We start from the raw sequence: 21,682 nt of genomic DNA on the forward strand, positions 1-21,682 counted from the left end.
GCGGTGCGGGGTTTGTTTTTTGGGCTTGTGGTTTTCGCTGGGTTTTGGGGGTACGGGGGTTCTGTGGGGCTTTGCGTTGGGGCTGGGGTTAGCGGGGTCGGTGGGGGCTTGTGGGGTTGTTTTAGCTGGATAGGGGAAGTTGGTCGGGGCTGGCAGGTTTGGGGGGATTTTGAGGTGTCTGTGGGGTTTGTGTGGGTCTGTGTCTCTCTCTGGTTGCGGCTTGTGGGTTTTCTGTCTCGTGGGGTTGTTTTGGCAGAGGAGGGCTTAGGGCTCCTGTTGTGGTTGCTGTGGCGTTGAGTGGTTATTGGGGGTTGTTGTGGTGTCTGGGGTTTCCGGGTTTGTTGGTTTCTTTGGCTTGGTGGTTATTTTGCTTTGGTCTTTTGTTGGTTTTATGGTCTGGGATTTTTTTTCCTGGTTTTAATTGGGTTTTTGGAGGTTCTGTGGCTCGCAGGGTTTTGAAAAGTTTTTCCCGTAAATGAAAATGGAGCACAGGTTCTGCTCTGCCTTTTGTTTCCTTGTCAGCAAACATGTGCAACCTCAGCTACTGTAAGAGACGGGCCCTGGCAAGTAGGTCTTGCACTTGGGTGTCTCTGTTGGGAATGGTTACGTTGGTCTGGGCTCTGCTGGGGAGGAGGAGCTGGTCTGGACTTGTGCTTTGCCCTTGCAGATGCCGTCCTGGAGAAGGCCATGCGCAAGCGCCTTCTGAAGCCGTTGTAGGGCCCCACTGAATCCCCGTTGAGAGAGTTTCCCGCCTCAGTGTTTCTCTATCAATAATTCCTGATGTGAGAGCTGGAGGGAGGATGCATGGCTCAGAGGCACCGAGAGGTGAGCTGTTGATGAATTTGATACGCAGTTGAAGGAATTACTGCTTCCCTCTGGTAGAGCCTACAGCTCTGTCAACAGAAGGGAATTTGGAGCTGCTTCAACCCTTTCCTCAGTGCAGTATCCAGCATCTTTCTGTAAACATGCTTTTCTCAATAGTTTAATGAGACATCACATACAGCACCAAAGCATCTGAGACATGAAACTGTTTTCTTTCCTCAACTTTCTGGTCAAGTGTAATTTCTTAAACTGCCAGAGCAATCTCCAGAGCTCATCTGTCAGCGTCTTGAGTTGTATCTGCAGCTAGTCAGTCCTGCAGGCTTCTGTGTTCAGCCAGTACAAACAACATCAACCAGTACCCAAAGGGGGGCTACAAGAAAGCTGGGGAGGGACTTTTGAGAAGGGCCTGTAGCGATAGGTTTTAAAATGGAAGGAGGTAGATTTAGACTGGCTATTAGGGAAAAAATTCTTCCCTCTGAGGGTGGTGAGGCACTGGCACAGGCTGCCCAGGGATGTGGTGGATGCTGTGACGGTTTGCTTCCCCCGTTGCCCCCATGTTTTCCTGTTTATGCTGTTTACATGGATTGATTGCTAACCATTGGTGTTGATAGTGATTTCTGCATCTGTCTCTCTGTTCAGGAAGACAGATAACAACACAATAGCCAAGGGTTATCTACGTTAATATGCCCACCAAACACTGGTCAGTGTCCACTGGCATATACGGGAGTATGTAAATATGACAGTGAGCCAGTTCCTTACTCCAAGAGCCCTTTGAGCTCTCCTGAGACGACAGCGGGCTGCACGTCAGGATCTCCCCTTGAAAGGGACGCCTCTCAAGGTGACTTCTCGAGGTCGAGAGAATCCTTGCCGCAACAGATCCTCGGTAAGTGAGTTGGGAATAAGTGCACTAACATTTGTGATCTTAGCTAAGAAATAGAAAGGATTGATTGTACATCAAATCCTTTAGACATAAACCGTTGACCAAGTCTGGGACTAGGACTGAACCCAGCCGCACCTGGGCTCCTCTCTGAGCAGGAGTTTAGAAAGCAAGGGGATTCTTTCTGAACCTCGTGACTCAGCGGGAGGGTCTCCCTGATAGATTCATCTGACCCTGCTCTCTGTGCACTAACTAATCAAGAGTACCTTATCATCGAATCTTAACTATTGTCGCGTTTATTACCAAACACTGTTACACCCTTTTGGTTTATATCAATAGACATATTATTGCCTCTCTCCTAAGAGTGAAGTGCATCCCTCTGATCTATCCCATCTGCCACAAATTGGCATAGCCGGCAGGATGGTAAACAGTATCTCTGATTCTTTAGGGAGGCATGGAGTAAATCCAAGCCCCAACTTCTCAAATGAATGGGCTTGTGACAATTGGCATAACTGGGAAGCCGTTGAAGAACACCTAAAAGTTACTAGAGGCTGTACAAAGGACAGAAAAAATAAAGGTATCATCTGTAAAATGCTGGGTACCTGTTTACAAGCTGCCTATCAAGAAAGGGAAATAAGAGACAAAAAGCAAAAGAACCTGGAAAAGGAAAAAGAAAGCAGAAAGGCAACTGAAATGTTACTGTCCTTAAAAATTGAACAGCTACAGAAACAGTTGCAAGAAGAAAAAGTGAAAAGGGAAAAGTTGGGAGGAAAGGTTGAAATGATGCTTATACAGTCTCCCTGCCCCCCTGATATTGTACAGATCAGGAAGCTAATAGTATCTCCTGAATATTGGGATGGAGATATCTGGGGTGATAATAATAATAGTGACTCAGATAAGGAGGACGTCTTGTTCCCTACGAATCCTCCTGAATATGAAATCAGACCCGTTGTTAAAAAAGAAGAAACTATGGGACCTCGGGGTGGTCATCCGCGGTATACTGCGCGAACCACCCCCTGGGATCCATTGCAACTGACAAATTTGCAAGAGAAATATAGCAGAAACCCAGGTGAAACTGAATGTGAATACCTGTGGCGAGTTTGTCTAAGTGGTGGTGACAGAATAATGTGAAGTGAGGATGAAGCAAATGGATTTTGGGGTCCAGGAGTCTTTTTAAATTTGGGACCCAACCCAACGAATATACCCCGTTCTATCAGTAGCCGAGTAGCTTATTGGGCTGGTGGAATAGACATCATGGAGCGAGGTCAACCCTCCATAATTCCTATTAAATCTTTACGTGAACTCTCTACAGCTGTCACAAAAGCTGCTTGCTTACAAGCTATGCCTGAGAGAGGACTACATGAGATCCCACTATCTGCTACAGTAAATTTTGCAATGTTAAAGCCACTAATTCGTGGAGCCCCAGCACTTCTTAAATCTTCTCTAGTTGCAAAACGAGATGAGATTAAAAGAGATACTGAATTCAACAGGGATGGCAATAGTGCTCCTAAGCCACTTCCTACTTGGTCAGAATTGATGCATGACATTGTTAACTACAGCCAGGAAATGGGCTGGAATGATGACATGCCATCTGAAAAACAAAAGTCCCGGGGAGATAACAAAGTAAGGCCTGTGAAAAGGGAAACAGAAACTGACCTAAAAGGAAACAAATTTAAAAACTCACAAACAGCATCCGCAAAACAGAGGAATGAGTTATGGAGGAATGCATTAGCTCTAGGCATTTCCAGAGCTGCGATTCAAGGTCAGCCTACTAGCAATATCTTGAGTCTAATTGAAGCATTCCAAAGGGGAGATAACAATGAAAGGAAGGAGCAAATTTCAACTCCTCCTATGCCACCCCCTAGAAAGGAAGAAAATCCTTTCGTCCCTCTTAGAAAGAAATGACAGGAACTGAATCTAAAAAATAGTAACATCCGGCAGGAAATTGGGTCTGCCTGTGCGGGAAGTGGAGGCATGTCAATGTAAAAGTGATGATGGCCCATATATTTTAATTCCAGTTGGTCCTCGACGACAATTGGTAAAATTTGTGATAGATACTGGAGCACAAATTTCAATACTAACACAACAAGCTGCTGAGAAGCTGGGTGTGCAACCCGGACGGCGAAAGGTTCAAATTACTGGTGTGAACGGAGGGAGTAGTGTGTGCCCAACTGCTAAAGCCAGTTTGTGGCTTCCAGGCGAGAAGCGCATGTCAACTACTTACTCTGCAATTAAAGATCATCATGAAAATATTTTAGGTTTTGATGTTTTAAACGGATGAACCTGGCACCTACCAAATGGTAGTGTCTGGTCTTTTGGCTCAAGTATCAATTCCAATCCCACCAGAAATAGGGAGGCTGAAGTACGTGTGCTTCGCACAGCCCCTGCACTCCCTGATTCAAACATTACAAACGTGCCTCAATATCCGATTTCTGTGACAGCACGAAATGGAATTTCTGAAGTTATAGCTGATTTGGAGAAATGGCAAATTATCCCCAGGGCTCACTCCCCATAGAACTCCCCTGTCTGGCCAGTTCGGAAGCCAGACGGGAGGTGGCGATTAACAGTTGATTACAGCGCTTGAATGCTAATACAGCCCCATTAACAGCTGCTGTACCAAACACTGCAAACTTATCAGCTACCCTACAGGCAGCTGCACATCCCTGGATGGCAGCCTTAGATGTAAAGGACATGTTCTTTATGGCTCCCTTGAAGGAAGAGGACAATGTAAATTTGCCTTTTGTTGGGAAGGAATGCAACATACCTTCAATAGACTCCCACAAGGGTCTAAACATTCACCCACAGTTGCTCATGCAGCACTTGCTGAACTTTTGCAGACAGTCTCACTTCCCCAAGATGTGAAACTGTATCAATACATAGATGATATCCTAGTTGGAGGACCTTGCCCTGAAAAAGTAGGGAAAGCCGCAGCAGCAGTGTGGCAAACATTGAATAAAGCAGAACTCGAGGTTCCACCCGCAAAATGTCGAGGACCTAGTAAAGAAGTAAAATTCTTGGGTACTTGGTGGGTGGCAGGAAGTGCAGTAATTCCTCCGGATACCTTAAGAAAAATTGATGAGCAACAAATGCCTCAATCAAAGAAGGAATTACAAAATTTACTTGGAACTTTAGGATATTGGAGAAACCATATCCCTGGATTCTCTATAATTTCCCGTCCGTTATACACTCTCTTACGGAAAGGTAAACCCTGGGAGTGGAAATTAGAACATGAAGAAGCAGTAAAGGCTTTAACTAAAGAATTAAAACCATATCAGTCACTGGGATATGGTTTTAATCACAGTCGAATGGGGTTTTGCTGAACATGCTACTTACTGTGGTCTGTTCCAATCTGGCCCCGAGGCGCTGCAAAGACCTTTATTGTTGAGCTCAACCGCATTTAAAGAAACAGAGCAGAGATACTCTGAATGGGAAAAAGGACTCTTATCTTTAGTCCCAGCAGTTAAACAAGTTGAGAAAATACATCAGGGACAACCCGTGAAAACTAGAGGACCTTTTAATTTGCTGGAAGCAGTTTTAAAGGGAACTGCTCCTCCAGAGGGAATTGCTCAAAAACCCACCATCAGAAAGTGGTCTGCTTACCTGACAGGAGTTGCAGAAAATATGCAATTAACTGAAGGACACACTGAGGTTTCCAAATTTCAAATGCCCATAAATACAGACCCTTTAGCATTACAACAGCCTTTTAAACCTCCACCCATTCTGGATGCACCTCCCCTCACTGAGGATGCACCAACAGAAAATACTTGGTTTACAGATGCTTCAGCAAAAAGAGTAAACAGTAAATGGCAATATAAGGCTGTTGCATTGGATATTACCACTGGCAAACAAGTGCTAGAGGAAGGTGAAGGCAGTGCACAAGTAGGAGAAATAAGAGCAGCTGTTTTGGCAGCACAAAATGGAGCAAAAATCATATATGTAGACTCTTATGCTGTCTGGGCTGGTGCCACACAGTGGCTCTGTCAATGGGAAACCTTGAATTGGGAAGTAAACAGATCTCCAGTATGGAGAAACAAAGACTGGCAAATATTACTAGATCTAGCCAGGAAGAAACCCTTTAGAGACGGGATGGGTGAAAGCTCATGCTAAAAATAATCAACCAGCCACAAAATGGAATCAAAAGGTAGATGAGCTAACTAAAATTCAGACAATCAGCTTAAATCCTGAGTGGTATCAATTAGGAGAATGGTTACATCAAAACTTAGGCCACACAGGTAAAGAAGCACTTTGCTTTGCTGGGCAGAGTAAAGGCTGGCCTATAAACAGGAAAACTTGTGAAACTCTTCTTACAGAATGTCCTCAGTGTAGATTGACATTGTAAGCAGATCACCCTGCTAAAGCACCACCTCTACATATCAATGAAGGGAAAACTTTATGGTCTACATGGCAAATTGATTATATTGGACCACTCAAATCCTCTGCAGGATATCAGTACATCCTTACAGGAGTAGAAGTAGTCTCTGGCTTACTTATGGCAACTAAGTGTGGGAAAGCCAGCGGACGAAATACAGTGCTGGGACTATCACTTTGGTTCTGGCATCTGCCTGTTCCTGATGTTATCCAAAGGGACAATGGCTCGCATTTCTCATTTAAATGGGTATTCCACACCCCATACTACCCTCAATCAAACGGGATGGTAGAAAGAGCTAATGGCGTATTGAAAAGGAACCTCAAGCCACGTGAGGCTCAATGGGATACTCGACTTTCTAAAATACTCCATCAGTTAAATAATCGGTACGGGCCTACTGGAAGCCCTGTAAGCCGAGCGTTCTTTGTAAGAACTGAGTTTAATACTGCATCTACTGGGAAAGGAGGACGCTCAGAAACACTACAGCCAGGACAACCTGTGATGGTAGATCTACCATCCATTGGTACTGTGCCTATGACTTTAACTAAACCTCGTGGCCCACATGTTTGGGAGGCTACAGATAGCAGTGGTGGGAAACACAGGATTAGTGCACGATGGATTTTTCCTTCTTTTTAAAAGGGGTAACCCGTTCGGACTTTCCCCACCGAAACGAATCTGTTTTCTCTTTCAGCACTCCACAGGATGACAAATAGAAATGCTGTGTTCATGTTGCTATTCCAAATCCTGACAATGCTCCTTCCTCTTAACCTGTGCTCAAGCAACACTAGAGTGGCCATGGTCTGAAGCCCATGTTAAACATACCAGCAATATAATGCGAAACTCTGACAATAAAGACTTGGCCCTCTTAACTGTAGTAATGCACGGGACCATGATATATTCAAAGAATGAATGGAACAGGGATCCTAAGGGTATTGATCAACTACTCAGACTCAACGGGATGACAGGCGAGGAAATAAAGGTAGGATGCCGGATGATCAATGGATCCACCTATGAGAAGGCATCTCAAATCAGTGTGTACAATGTCACATCAAATGAATTGCTAAAGAATACAAAACTTTGTGCAACTGAAAGATTGGACTGTTGGTATAATTTTACCTTGGTACAACCTGTTTTTGTAGTTTGCTGTTGATTTGTGACAGCATGTTTTGTTGTTGCCCAGAGTTTTTATATGCTTTTACTGTATTCAGGAATCTCACAATCTAAGTACGTTCCAATAAAGTGTGGCTACTGTAGGGTTAGATGGCTTCTTTTCTGGTCTCGTTACTTACAGCCTAGGTGCTGGATAAGATCCCAAGGTTCAGGTAACCACCATCAGGTTATGCCAGTTTTGTTCTCCCATGGAAGCACAGGAACTTAGAAAAATAGGTTTAGAATGAGCTAAATGAAATTCCTGGCCCAAGGTAATGTGTAGGCTGAGAGGCTTTAGGAGGAAAGCCTGTTCTGAGGGTGGTGTTCTCCTTGTAACAAAAGCAGGGTCTCATTCTGGCATGCCAGTTGTCGTGGCTAACAAAGAGCTTTTTTGTTTTGTATTGTTATAAATATTAGAAGAGTTCCACTTTGTAAAATGCTTTTGTGATGAGTTCAGGCTACAGTCTTGCATCCATTGAAAGCAGTATTTACTGCAGCTGAGTCTTTCTGTTTGGAGCTGAGGAAGGAAGTATGGATTGAATAACAATCTATTGGTTTTTGACCTGCAGATGGGAGAAGAAAGTGAGGAAAGTCTAACAGAAGAGCAGATTGAGTCACTTCTCCAGACAGTCCCCAGTATTCTTCCAGGGGATCGAGAAGAACAGCAAAGAGACTTGGCAATGTTGACTGAAGACAAAGGTGACCAAACATAGGAGGCATCTAGCCCAAAGCTGGTAACGATTTCAACAGAGGAGAGTGGGCTAACAATTTTCTGGGTTTTACTTGATACCAGTGCAGGCTTGTGGGGTTGTTTTAGCTGGATAAGGGAAGTTGGTCGGGGCTGCATTGGACGCAAACTCACTATCATTTTCCTTTATGAGGCTACACACATATATAAGGGACAGATCATTCCACTCAATATATAATTAAACCAGAATGCCTTAAAGAACTGAGCCCTTGGGCTTTGCGTGCTTCAGAAGATCTGCTCATAAGCTATGCAAGTGTAACACAAATCCTATGTTTTTACATTACCCGGGGACAGCTTGGCCTTAGGAGTGACATGCCATGAATCAGGGGGAAATTAGTGAAATGAAGAGCTCACAGAAGGGGTGGACAGAGACCAAAGTCAGGCATGCAAGGAATTTCTGCCATGCATTTCTACTAAAGGCTGGAGGTTTAGCTTCTAGCTATCGTTAGGTTCCAAATCAAACCATGAACTCCTGTGTTAGTTTTGGATTGAAACAGCTATTGAAATCAAGGCCACAAAACCCTTTTCATTGGGGAACAAATCTAAATTTAGGCCCTAATCTTCAAATGAAGCGGATCTACCTCCCTGCATTACTAATGTTCTTTACAGATATATGATACCTTAAAGGCATCTCATTTTCCTCAGTGTGTACAGGGCAAAGAATTGGATTGAGGGATGGATTCTGCTAAAAATGTTACAGAGAGTGAGCCCAATTCATACAGAATCAGTTCACCCATCCTTAAAAATCCCCCTCTGTAAAACCTGCAGGAAGCACAAGCAAAAGGGAAGCTAAGGAAGGAAATACTAAAGCCTTGAGAAACAGCTGTATCGTGTCCTGGTGTGAGGACACCATTGGTTTGAAGGCACAGGGGCTGGGCTGAACTTGCTGACAGCACTGGCATGTTTTTAAGGATGTCATTCCTAACCAGCTTTGCAGAAAGAGTTCACTGTACAGCTGGGGCAGAGCTGAAGCGCTGTGGGAAAGGACTCAGGTTCCAGAGTTGGTGGAGGACTGTCTGCCGTGGGTGCCCCGTTCCCCCGCTGCACCCAGGTAATCTGGGAGAGTGGGCAGGGGCCGCTTCAGCACACGCTTGCTGTGCCAGCCGAGCCCCTGGCCCAAAGCATCTCCCCCGCGCCCGTGCCGCCGGTTTCCCCGGTGCCGGGTGAGGAGTGAGCGGGTAGTAACTCCCCGGCGAGGTGCGGCGCTTGGTCAGCTCTGCCCGGGGCTGGCCGGGCCCGCAGGCGGGGCTGTCCGGGCGCTGCCGCAGGGGCCTTGCTGGCGTCCCGCCGTTGCCACGGGAACGTGTGTGTCCGTTGCTTCATTGCCAACGGCAGCAGCCCGGCTGGTGGCCGCGCTCCGGCGTGTGAGTGTCCCCAGGCCCCCCCGGGAGCGGGAGGGGGGAGATTGCGGTGCCCAAGGCCGTGTTTTTGGGGCGGTGGCCGCGTGAGAACTGGGCAGGGATGCGCGGAACTCTTGCTGAGAAGGTTTTTGCAGGTTGAGATTAAAAGAGTTTGACTTGGATTGGGGTTTGCGGGAGCATCTTGGGTGAGCTGGCTGATAGCAGAGGTCTGTGGGTGACAGCAGTGGTCAGGATGTGGACACAGCACAGCTGTGCACCGTGAATTGATGCCACAGAAGCTGGGATGTGGTTCAGAAAGGGAGAGAGGATGGCTTTCAGGGATGCTGGCAGTGCCCCATGTTCCAGCTTGGGTGTGTGGTTCACGGGTAGATGACCAAATCCTTGTGTGGCAGCAGAGCCGTGGCTGCTGTGCACATGCAGAGAGCCCCTGGGCAGCGCGGACTTGTCACCTCGTGCTTTTAGCTGCAGGCTGCTGTGGGTCCAAGCGTTTGCTTTGGGTAGGGTGAGATACTGCCCGTGGAAACAGCCTGATAGCCTGTGCCTGCCTATGAGTTCCATGAGCTTTGGCTCAGATCCTGACAGGATCCACTACAGAATGGCAGCGCTTCGCTAACGTGCTCCTCGGCCCAGCAGAGCCAGCTCTGACCCCGCTGAGGCCACTTGCTCCCGACCTGGGGACCCGGTAATAGTCCTTTCGGCTCCTGCTTTTCCACTCCAAGGTCTCTCTCTGTGTGGAAGCTCTGATGTGTTGCCAACCACAATGAAACGTGGTCCCGATGCAGGAAAAAGAGTAAATAGTGGGGGGGAAGGGTTGATGCAAGTTGGGAAGCCCAAGATAGCAGAGATGAGGTGCTGGGAGAGGGAAAGTAGTGCTCTAAGTGCTGACGTCGGGAGCTGTGGCTCTAAATTCACAGCACGTGGAGCTCTGGCAGGCCCTTGGAAGGGAGCCTGGTCCTCTTTGCCCGCCTCGCCATCAGCTGAGAGCTTGAGTTTATGGAAAGAAGGAAGGGGAAGGTGTAACACGAGGCTCCTGTTAATTATCTCTGCCGTGGTGGAGCTTTTACAATAAATTGTGGGATGGCAGTACCGAAGTGATAAAAAGACGAGAGGGGCTGGAGTATAAAGGTGCCAGGTGAGGCTTCCTGGGGAGCAAGGCTTGATTTAGAAAGCTCTCAGCCACTTAGTGGTGGGCTGGAGGGGCAAGAGATTAGTCCTGGAAATTCTTCTCCTTTCCTGGCTCCCGTGATATGCTGTTTATATGGTAATTGCAGCTAAGCAGGTGATTTCTAAGCAAGAAACATGATCGTGCTACTTAAGCCTGAACAGGGCAAGATGATTTAGGTGAAGAAAAGTGTTCAGGAGCATCCTGATTCTCCCTTTTAGCAGATCTCCTCTCTGGCTCTCCCAGCAAAGTGCAATAGAAAGGCAAATGAACCAGTTACTCTGGAGAGAGGTGCCTTATTGCTGCTGAAGGAGGATTATTTACTGTGTATAGTGAAGCAGGATTCAGCCACCTGTCTGCGCTGCTGCAAGAGGAGCTGCTTGCAGTGTACGGGTGGGGCAGGCAGGAGGCACTTGAGGCTCTGACATCGCTTGGAGGGTGCTGGAGCTGGTGGGAAGCAGAAAGTGGGAAGTGCTGAGTGTCAGAGCCTGTGGCTTGTGGTTTGCATGTGGGTGCCAGGCTGTGCGGAGAGCCGGGCTGGGGGTCAGGAGATGCCGGCAAGGCAGTGAGCTGGTTGAACTGGGCTCTGAGCTATCACCAAGCGGCATCTCCCCCGCGGCCGTGCCGCCGGTTTCCCCGGTGCCGGGTGAGGAGTGAGCGGGTAGTAACTCCCCGGCGAGGTGCGGCGCTTGGTCAGCTCTGCCCGGGGCTGGCCGGGCCCGCAGGCGGGGCTGTCCGGGCGCTGCCGCAGGGGCCTTGCTGGCGTCCCGCCGTTGCCACGGGAACGTGTGTGTCCGTTGCTTCATTGCCAACGGCAGCAGCCCGGCTGGTGGCCGCGCTCCGGCGTGTGAGTGTCCCCAGGCCCCCCCAGGAGCGGGAGGGGGGAGATTGCGGTGCCCAAGGCCGTGTTTTTGGGGCGGTGGCCGCGTTCCGGAGGTGCGGGCTCGGGAGGGGCGGGGGCGGGCGGAGCGCCGGGGCTGGGGGCTGGAGCGGTTGGGGTGAGTGGCACAGCGTGCCCGGGGTGGGGGTGTGGGGTGTGAGCTGGGTGCCGCCCGAACTGTGTCAGGCCCTGGTGCTCACCCTGCTGCCGGGTAGGCTTCCCTGCAAGGAGGCGCTGTGTTTGGGAGGGAGGGCGGGATTTCAGGGGGGAGGGGCTGCCTAAGGAGCGAAGGGGGTGCTCTCGTGCCGGGCTAGAGGAGGCGGCAGCATTTTGTGTCGGGGCCTGTCCCCTCCAGCTGCACCCCCCCCTCCAGCTGCCCCGCTGTGCTCCCCATGAGAGCAGCTTTCCCAGGCCAAGGTCTGCCCCCCCATGGGATGCAGCTGTGGCCGCATCCAGGCCCTGGGGCAGGAGTGGAGGGGATGGAGGCTGCTGGTGCTGCCCTCCTCTTCTTGTTCACGGGCTTTTGGGTGTTTGGACCTTAAACCTCAGTGTTGCAACGTGTAAATGAGGGTTTCAGAGCCTGAAGGGTTGGGAGGAACTGGGTGAAGTGTCTGTGACACCTCAGGTTTACTGCGGTCCTGGAGGAGGACAGCAGTAAGCCAGGAAATAGGGCCTGTTGTCTGTTCTGGCAGCCAGGAATGTGTGTGTGTGCTGGGTAAGAGGCTGGAGCCTGCCGAAGTGAGGCTGGGGGTGATGCTCCTGCCGCTGCTTTTGGCTGTTTGCCTGTCTCCAGTTTGGTATCTTTTAAATTCAACTGCTGTTGGTTTTGCCAGAGATTCAAACTCCCTTGTGAGAACTGGGCAGGGATGCGCGGAACTCTCGCTGAGAAGGTTTTTGCAGGTTGAGATTAAAAGAGTTTGACTTGGATTGGGGTTTGTGGGAGCATTTTGGGTGAGCTGGCTGATAGCAGAGCTCTGTGGGTGACAGCAGTGGTCAGGATGTGGACACAGCACAGCTGTGCACCGTGAATTGATGCCACAGAAGCTGGGATGTGGTTCAGAAAGGGAGAGAGGATGGCTTTCAGGGATGCTGGCAGTGCCCCATGTTCCAGCTTGGGTGTGTGGTTCAAGGGTAGATGACCAAATCCTTGTGTGGCAGCAGAGCCGTGGCTGCTGTGCACATGCAGAGAGCCCCTGGGCAGCGCGGACTTGTCACCTCGTGCTTTTAGCTGCAGGCTGCTGTGGGTCCAAGCGTTTGCTTTGGGTAGGGTAAGATACTGCCCATGGAAACAGCCTGATAGCCTGTGTCTGCCTATGAGTTCCATGAGCTTTGGCTCAGATCTTGATAGGAGCCACTACAGAATGGCAGCGCTTGGCTGTGTGTGATGGAGATGGAGAGGTGATTGTCAGGCTGGCGACTGGGCCATGGACCTAAAAGCCGGCCATGGAGCGGTCAACCCGCAGTCCTTGTGGGGTGGGGGTGCTGGAGAAGAACTGCTGTTAAGATCAAGTCTTTAGCAGCCCTGCTTGCACAGACGTGGTGTTTATGTTTGAGCTCATTGCTGTTGTTCCTTTAATGTCTTCATGGTTTTCTTTCTGCTGTTACAGCCTCGAATGCCTGTAGAGAGCCTCGAGTGTGAGTGTTAATAAGTGAAAATTAGGGCCCTTGTTCTCCTGGGAGAAATGCTCTTGGGCGCTGTGGGAATTTCATGCCTGGAAGGAGTCATATTTGCTGGATAATTTCTGTAGCTCAAACCAACTGACTGAGCCTGGAGACTCTAGTTCTTCATCAGAGCATTGAACTCCGTGCTGCGTTAGTTAGAAACACAACAAAGCTCCTGGCACGGAGGGTGGGCGTTGGGCTGGCGAAGTGGGAAGGGGTCTGGTCTGATCTTGTTCACGCTCGGGGCAGCCGCGGTCCCTGGGCTGGAGGTTGGTGTAATAACCCTGAGCAGGTGATAAGGTCGGGCACAAAGTCACCTGGGGTCAGATGCTCTTCCTGGATTTTCAAAGTACCATTGTTGCTCCTTCCAGATGAGCTGAGACATGGCTACTAAGAACGTTCATCGATCCAGTGAGCTCTCTGGAATATTCCAGCGCAGAGTAGTAACAGCTCCAAAGAAGAAGTATGTCACTGTAAGTACCTGCTGTGGCCAGATAGGAGCTGTGGTGAGGCTGGAAACCTGCCCTGCGTCCCTCCTCTGCCTGCCCCTCCTGTTTAGCCACACTGTGAAGGTACACACCACCACCCCATCTTGTTGGTGCCATACTTGTGTTGGAGGTGGCCATCAAGGTGCGGTGGGAGATGGAGTGTGGGCTGAAAGTCCCGAGTCTTGTCTGAATGTGCTGCTGGAACCCAGTTAACGGGATGTCCTGGGCAGTGCACTGGAGTAGCTGAAGCATTGGGGTGCTTCTACCCATCCTCTTGGTGAGGGCAGCAGTATCTTCTGTCATGGAAGCGTCCTTGCAGGCGCTGCTCTGACCATCCCTGCCCTCCCAGCAGCTGGGGATGTGGTGGGGCTGCTCAGACTCTGCCTGAAGACTTGAGAGATGTGTCCAGTCCCAGCTAGAATGGGGTCCAAACCAGTTTTGTCATGTGTGTCATCCTGGGTTGAGTGCAGATCCAGCCCTTGAAACAGCTGTGGAGTTGGGGCAGTTCCTCCTCCCCATCCATGAACATGGGGCAGTTCCTCCTCCCCATCCATGCATGTGCCTTTTTCTGGCCAAGGCTCCCTTTCCTGGAGGTAACCTCATGGAGGTGGTATCTCTGTATGCTTCTGTGGAGGGGGCTGTGAGGCCAGAACAGAGAGAAAACAAGGGCTAATTAAAAAGATAACTAAAGCTTGGACCCAGCCAGCTCCACCTCGGTCTTGGCACAGCGCTGCTTTTCTGCTCTCCTGTGATTCAGCCGGCAGTGACATCTCCACACGCCGGCTGGTTGTGAGCATTGTGCGAGGATGGAGTTAGGGGGTTTCTGATGACTCCTCCCCACTCCTTTCAAAGGTCACTGCCTGAATCCTGCAAAGCTAAAGGGGAAACAAATGCCCAAAGAGCAGAAATCCTCAAACGTGTCACATGAGAGGACGAAGGAGAAGCGCAGGGGACAGAGCCGCTTGGTTAGAGCACGTGTTCCGCTCTCCATCATTCATTGACTGATGTTAAATATTTCAGCGGGGAACTTTGGGGACTTCCAGGACTATCCTAGTGGCTGTGGTGACAAATGGTTTATCAGTGGCGCTTGAACAAGAAAAGCCTTTCTGAAGAGAGGTGTTTCTGCAGCTCTTGTTGGTGTTTTGTGTTTCAGTGGACACCCTCTGCCTTCCTGGAGAAGTCTGTCACCAAGGCGCAGAGGATGGCCAGCACCCGGGAGCTGAGGCGGTCCCGGATTCTCCCGCCTCTAGATACGAGTGAAAGCTCCTGTGATGAGGTAGACCTTTTCCTGCCCTTTTCCTTGCCGTTTGATGTGATGTTTGAAGGAGGTGTGTGCTGGTGGCAGGCTTGCCCCCAGCTTCTCTAAATACCTCGGTGACAAGGTCCCGCTGTCCTTTGAAACCGCTGCTGCTGGTCCAGTTCCTTCTGTTGGGGAAAAGGGAAAACATATTTCCCCCCGGGACGATGTTGAAGCAACATCTGGTGCTAATCCAGGATCAATAACCCCCGACCGAGTTCTGCTGGAGTTGAGTTGCTATCACCAAAGGGATGGTACTGGGGGAAGGCTGGGGTGGGACACAAGGGCAGGAGCTTGCCATTTTCCATCCTCCCTCTGAACTAACCTCCTCCTTCCTTGCTTTGGTGTAGTCACAGCAAACCCTCAGGGCCGTGACACCCTCAGCAGTGGCAGAGTGGACCTTGGAAGGCCGTAGACCCTGCGGTACCTGCTCAGGGCTTAATGAAGCCGATTTGTTAATGCTTTGGCTTGGAAGGAGGAGCGTGAGCCTTCAGAAGGGTGTGAGGGTTGCAGGCTTCAGGGTCTTGCCAGGGAAGTCCCCCTGGGCAGAGTGGGGGGGATGTGTTTTATCTGGAGTAACACTTGCTTGGATGGGTGCTTAAAGCTGCTGCTTCCACAGGACCAGTGGGTATGACACCACCCAGACAGGGGGTTACTGGGGGGGACAGTGAGAGACCCGTAAGGAACGGGTGAGGGATTGCCTGGGACAGCACGGGAGGTTGGGAACGTGTCAGATGAGTGCAGGCAGAACTGGCAGCGAGCTGCAGCTACTGGCTGCAGTGTCACCATGGTGTCTGGGGACAAGTGGGAGACCTGCCTCTGTCTTTCGGGTGGGCACAGTGCAGCTGGAAGAGGGGAGACGAGGCTGTGAGGACTTATCTCTGAGGAATGCCTCTGCCTGGGGGACAGGGCAATGGCTGTCTGGCTCCTTGCTGAACCAGCCCAGGGCTGGGAATAGCATGCTTGGCTCTGGTAGGGCTGTCCCCGTGCCTCCCGCCTGTGGGCCTGAGAGCACCAGCTTCAGGAAGGCACCCAGTCCCTTCTGGAAACTTCAGAGGCGTTAGCAAGGCATCGGCTGTGCCACAGTGTGCAGCAGAGAGAGCAGAGCTGTCCCCTGCCTCCCCCAGGGCTGGGCTGAGGTGAAAGGGAAGTCAGAGGTTAGATGTGCAGCGAGAGCTCTCAGGGCCTGGGAGGAGCTGGAAGAGGCTGCGCCGAGGGCAGGGCTGGAATTGTTGGTGCCCTTCAGTACCTGTCAGGAATCTCTCAGGAATAGCTTGGGTATGGAGCAGAGCCGACTCGGGGCTGGGGAGGTGGATCAGCTTTGGGAGGATGGGTGTCCCCAGCCTTGTCCTTGCGATGCTGTGGAAAGGGGTAGGAAATCTCTGCCTCCCTTGATGTTAAAAGAGTCATCTCGGTAAGGAGTTGTGAGGGCCTGGGACAGGCTGCCAGGGAGGGGGTTGAGTCACCGTCCCTGGGTGTGTTTGAAAAAAGGGCAGATCAGGTACTATGGGATATGGTTTAGCACAGGACAGGAACAGTTGGACTCGATGATCTTAAAGGTCTTCTCCAACCTTGTGATTCTGTGATTTCACCAACGGCTGGTGGCAAAGTCCATCCAACAGTGTACCTGAGCATCCCCCACCAAGCTTCAAGTGGGGTCACTGGGATGGAGTTGGTGCCGCGGCATAACCGGGTGCGGAGCGGTGCTGGAAGCAGGTCCTTGATCTGCTGCAATCCCTTCCGTGGGATTACTCTGTTGTGGTGGTTCGGCTTCAAGCTATCAGGTGACTTGGTCTGGTTCTGCCAGCTCACTGAGGAGGCAGCTGGATCAGCAGGGGGGTTTCCTCTCTGCAGGGTACCAGCCCTGTCCCAGTGGTGCTGCTGGAGGGAAAGGTCGTTACAGAAAGAAGTGCTGTTCCATTCCCAAAGGCTCCTGTTAGTGGTGGGAAGCAGCGGTTTTCCTTCCTCCAGGGACTGAACGTACCGTGATTTGTTCCTTCCCCTCAGGATTACTCCCAGCCGATCACCTGTGTCACAGACAGGGGACACTTCATTGTGCGGATCCGAGGTATTGGTGCCCGGGCGGTCCTGGGCTTCCCCCTCCACCTGGACTTCTCCACCTGTCCAGTCAAGTACAGCAGCCAGAAGACTCTGCTGGTTCGCAACATTGGTAACTGGGAGGCCCGCTACTCCATCAGCACTCAGAGGTAAGGGACCTCACTTCATTTGCCCAACAAAAGGTGTGTGTGGGTGTTTTTCTTCTAGAGCTCTAGAGCAGCAAGTTTCACTGCCAGGAGCTTGCTCCGACACGGGCTTCCCCCAGAGTCACAGTGTCCTTCAGGTGCCTCCAGGCACTGCAGCGTGGGATCCTCCACAGCTATAGATGGGATCTCTGCTCCCTGCCATCCATGAGCTGCAGGGGGACAGCCTGCTTCACCATGGTCTTCCCCACAGACTGCAGGGGAATCTTTCTCTGTGGTGCCTGAAACACCTCATCATCCCTCCCTGCTCCTTCTTCCCTGGCCTTGGTGTCTGCACAGTTCCTCACATCATCTCACTCCTGTCTCTGGGGGCAAAAAGCAGCTTCTTGGTGGTTTTTTTCCCTCTAACTGTGATTCTGAGGCACTGTGACCATCCCTGATGGGCTCGGCCTTGGTCAGCAGCGACTCCAGCCTTGAGTTGGCTGGGGTTTGCTCCGTGGGGCTTCAGAGAGCTTCTGGTTGCTTCTTGCAGAAGCCACCCCTGCAGATCTCCCCCTTCTCCAGCAGAACCCAGCCATGCAAAGCCACAACACAGGTACAGGCACATGTGAGAGAGGAGGAGGACAGCAGTGGGGTAGAAGGGAATGAGAGATTCATCTGAGCATGTAGAGGCCAGCTGATGGGCCTGTATCCTCTATGTTTTATCTGTGCAGGTTGAACTTGTGGTTTAGTTGATGCAACTTCTCTTTTCTGGCCTGAGCAAACTCAGGCTCTTGCCCATTCACAAACCAGCTCAGGTGCCACCGTTGCCCAGTCTGCTGTCCTGCTTGTGCCACTTGTCTTTGCCTCCCCTCTCTGGGTTCCCTTCCCTGGCACCAAGCGTAGAACTTTCTGCTCTCCCCATTAGGGTGCTTTTGCAGCCCATCTCCCATCCTTAACTGTTCCTCACAGTACTGAGAGCTCAGCTCGTGCATCTGGTCACATCCTGGTGATGTTCCCTGCCCGGTCATCGTTTGTCCGAGGACTTGGCTGTTTTCTGTTCTGCTTTTTGCTCCAGAGAGGAGCTCGTCAGTGAATGTGTGGGGCCAATTCAGCATCTTCGATAGCTTCCAGAAAACGTGGTCGCATTTTGGCCATGATTTGACTGCTTTTTCATGAAAAAACCCCAGCCAGCCCCCCCAGCACTGCCCATTCTTCAGTGTGCTCTGTGCCTGCCCTCCCTCCGCAGCAGGGCCGTGCCCAGCCCCTAACCGCAGCGCTTGGGAATAAAAATCCCAGGAGGCTAAATCCAGTAAGTCTCTTCCCATTGCTCTTGTGGTTCAGGCAGGAGAATGAGTTTCTTCTCCGTGACATTGGCAGAGAGAAATGTCATTCCAATAGGTTTAAGATGAAAATGGTGTCTGGGAGCAGACAAGGCACAGCGCTGCCTTTTCCTGCGGCGATGGACGTTGTGCTCTGCTGTGCTCCAGGGACAGAGAGGGTCGGTCTGGGATTAGATCCCTCTAGGAGTGTCCCCACCCAGCTCGGAAAGCTCGGGAGATGATCCTCCAAGGCAGAGCGCTCAGCGATCCTCTGTGGTACCCATACACTACAGGGAGGTGTGGGGATGCACAAAGACCACCCGAGGTTCTGAAATTAGGGCGGAGGTGCAGGAAAAGGGGGGAAGGGAAGGTTGGGCTTGGGAGGTGCTGAGTGTACCTGGGATTTTTCAGTGCAGTCTGGGATGCTTTGTCCTGAGGGACTGGGTTTGCTGGGATGGTTATGCTGCTTGACTTTGGCTGTTCTACTGCTGCCACAAAGTAGCATGTGCAAAGGTTAAGCCTTTGGGTTTGGTGGGGTTTTCCCTGCTGTAGGTCTGGGTGGACAGGGTGGGGCATTTCAGTCCCGAGTAACTTTGCTGTCTGCCTTGGGGCTGGAGGTAGCTTTTAATGAACTAGGTTCTCCCCAACTCAACTGGTTTTAGGATGCCAATTAAGGCAGCAGTAGACCAAAGAAAGCTTGGCTGTTAGAAGATGAAGGTAGCCCGGGACTCGCAGTATAGTGCAGCCTCCTTGCACGCTGTGTTTACTGAGCATGTGGCTGCAGGAGAGAAGCCAACGTGGTGCTTTGAGGGCCTGTGTCACAGACTTGCCAGCTTCTTTCACTTGTCAGCTGCCTTTCTGCATTATGTCAGGAGTATGATGGCCCTTGGTATCCTCGTGGGACATAACTTGAGCCCACTTCTGTCAAGATGGGGAAGCTTGACCCCTGGTGAGAGTAAGCAAGCCCTAAATACCAAGGTAGATAATTATCAGAGTGCTTACAGGTCTAGTGTTGCTCTCTTGCTGAAGGGCCGTAATGGGCAAGATTTCAGCAGGTCCTGGTGTGAAGGAGTCTCCTGGGTTGGTGTGCCTAGATGAGGTTATAGGAGTTGGGGACTGCAAGGTGCTGCTGGGAGATCAGGCCCTGCGAAACTTCAGACATTGTGCAACAAAGCAAGCGGACAGCTGGATGTAGTAAAAGCATGCCAGAAGAAAAGGAGCTATTAATCCCCCTCCAAACCTTCTCTCCTGTCTTTCAGGAGTAGCAGGTTTATAGGTGGCAGAAAAAAACCGGATGTCCCAGGGACATCAGGGTCAAGCTGTGCATGCAAACACCTCTTACCTGCTCTGGGCTCTTCAAAACCCATTCTCTGATGGTATGGTCCAGACTGGAGCCTGGCTGCAGAATCTGGGGGGGATGACGTCATTTCATACCCTCTGGACTTCGGAGAGCGAGGGTAGCCAGCCGTGTTTCTGACCCCCTGTGTTCTGGGTTGCTGCTGCCAGCTGCTTGTTTGCTCCTCACACAAGCGAGCTGCCGGGAACTAGACTGCAAAAGAGCCCCCAGAGCTCCCACCACAGTCCTGATGAGTGTGTGTGTCTCTGTTGCAGCCCTTTCTCTGTCGATCGCTCCAGCGGTACGCTCGGCATCGGTGAGGCCATGCAAGTAAGAGTGGACTTCCACCCGCTGAAGTCTGGGGATTATTGCGGTTCCCTGATAGTTCACTACGACACAGGTGAGTGTCCTATCTGCAGGTCTGCGTCCTTCAAAGCAGAACAAGGCTGAACTTCCTTTGCAATCTACTTGTAAACCCTTTTGTTTCAAAACCTCTGTGCATTTTGGTGCTTAGAAGGGCAAAGGCTGAGTCTGTCCTTATTCTGTCTGTCTGGTGTCCTGGCCCATCCCTGGGCGTTCCCTGCTGTCAGCATGGTGGCCACCACCCCACACCCCTGTGACAGTCATCTGCCATCATTGCCTATTGTCCCAAGCACCCAAATTCCCTTGCTGGGTGCTATCCCCCAGCTTTACCTCCAAGAAAAGTGAAAACCAGCTGGTGTTTCGGGGCTGTTAGAGTGCATCCCCCTCAACAGGAAGGAGAATGCTTTGGGAATCTGTTTTCCTGGGAGCTGCTGGGTGGAGGAAGGATGAACCTTGAATCTGGGCGACCGCGTGCGTACGCGCGTGTGATGTTCCATTCCGAACCAGTGCTGGATTTGGTCCTGTAAGCGCAACGTGTGTGTGGGGGGGTGTGTGTCTCTATGGGATGCTGTCACATGCCCACTGTCCCTTACACACCTCTGTCCCATATGCCGCTTCCCCGTGGTCTTGCTCCAGCCCCTTTTTCTACGCCGCCCTCTAAATCCCACTCTTGACAACATCAGGACTAAAGCAGCCAGGACATGGGGGCTCCTGGGATTTGTCAGGAAGAGACAGGTAGGAAATCTTTACGAGGGTCCGAGGTGCCACCGAAGTGCCATCAGCTTCCTAGGTGGCTTTAAGAACAAGTTGAGGGGGGGAAAACCTCAAGGAGAAGGTGAGATGTTAAACAGCTTCTGTCAGGATCTTCATGGCTTGCTTGGAAAACCTGAGTCTTGTTCTCACTGAAGCAGCTGGTTCCTCCCCAGCTTACATGGGGTTGGGTTTCTGCAGTGATGCTTAATGTTTGCTGCAACTGGGACAAGCCTGTCCCTGTCCCTGCTTGAGCAAATGTAGAGGAAGTCACAGTTCTCCCTCTGCCCGATATTGGGTGGATTGAAGTGGCAGCTCTTCAGACTGTCCTGATCCAGGAGTACGGGCACTGCTTCTACAACACAGGGAAGCTCTTGTCTGCATCCCATCCTGCCATGGGCTGTCGCTTTGCTCCTTGCTCTGCCACCTTCTTTTCTGGCCCACACGCTGCAGGCATCTTTTGGGGGGGATCAGTGAGAGACTGGGAGAGACTTGACACTTGTGGTGGGCCTGGAGGAGATGCCGTGTGAGCTGTGGCTGAGGTGGGACTCCCCTGGGAATGAGGGGTAATAAAAGCTGTAGCCCTTTCTTCTGTGAGCTGAGGCTCGCTGCGTTCCTCGTACTTCCATCGGCAAGTGAGAGGAGTAAAGAGTCCCCTTTGCTTTCTTCCAGGTGAAGACATGAACACACACCTTCATGGAGTGGCTGTAGATGTCAACATCTGTCTGGATGAGGAGCCTGTGACCATTGAGAAGACCTACCTCACGCTGTCGAAGCGCAGATGCGTGGCCATCCACAACCGCAGTGACATCATCGCCCGCTTCCAGTGGAAGGCTTGTGGCACGCAGGAGGAGGAGGATCAGCGGGAGAGAAGGTCCGTTTCAAAGATGCCTTTGGTTAGGTACCCTGCCCAAGGGGA

The 21,682-nt window shown here is 51.2% G+C and overlaps 1 protein-coding gene and 1 long non-coding RNA gene across 2 annotated transcripts; both read left to right on the top strand.

Annotated features, from left to right (window-relative positions):
• The first annotated feature begins 6,627 nt into the window (after nucleotides 1–6,627).
• Nucleotides 6,628–13,477, top strand: LOC311204388. The gene is made up of 3 exons (XR_014618052.1): nucleotides 6,628–7,044; nucleotides 7,784–7,913; nucleotides 13,399–13,477. It is a non-coding gene; the product is annotated as an uncharacterized lncRNA (long non-coding RNA).
• A 928-nt stretch (nucleotides 13,478–14,405) lies between these two features.
• LOC311204383 (hydrocephalus-inducing protein homolog) lies at nucleotides 14,406–18,119 on the top strand (the record flags this gene model as incomplete). The annotated part of the gene is made up of 4 exons (XM_084280815.1): nucleotides 14,406–14,480; nucleotides 14,669–14,791; nucleotides 16,820–17,019; nucleotides 18,071–18,119. 4 exons carry the CDS (start codon nucleotides 14,406–14,408, stop codon nucleotides 18,117–18,119), a joined length of 447 nt encoding a protein of 148 aa, XP_084136941.1.
• Nucleotides 18,120–21,682: the final 3,563 nt, after the last annotated feature.

Source organism: Gallinula chloropus (genome assembly GCF_964237585.1).
Source record: "Gallinula chloropus genome assembly, contig: HAP1_SCAFFOLD_203, whole genome shotgun sequence".
Taxonomy (NCBI): domain Eukaryota; kingdom Metazoa; phylum Chordata; class Aves; order Gruiformes; family Rallidae; genus Gallinula; species Gallinula chloropus.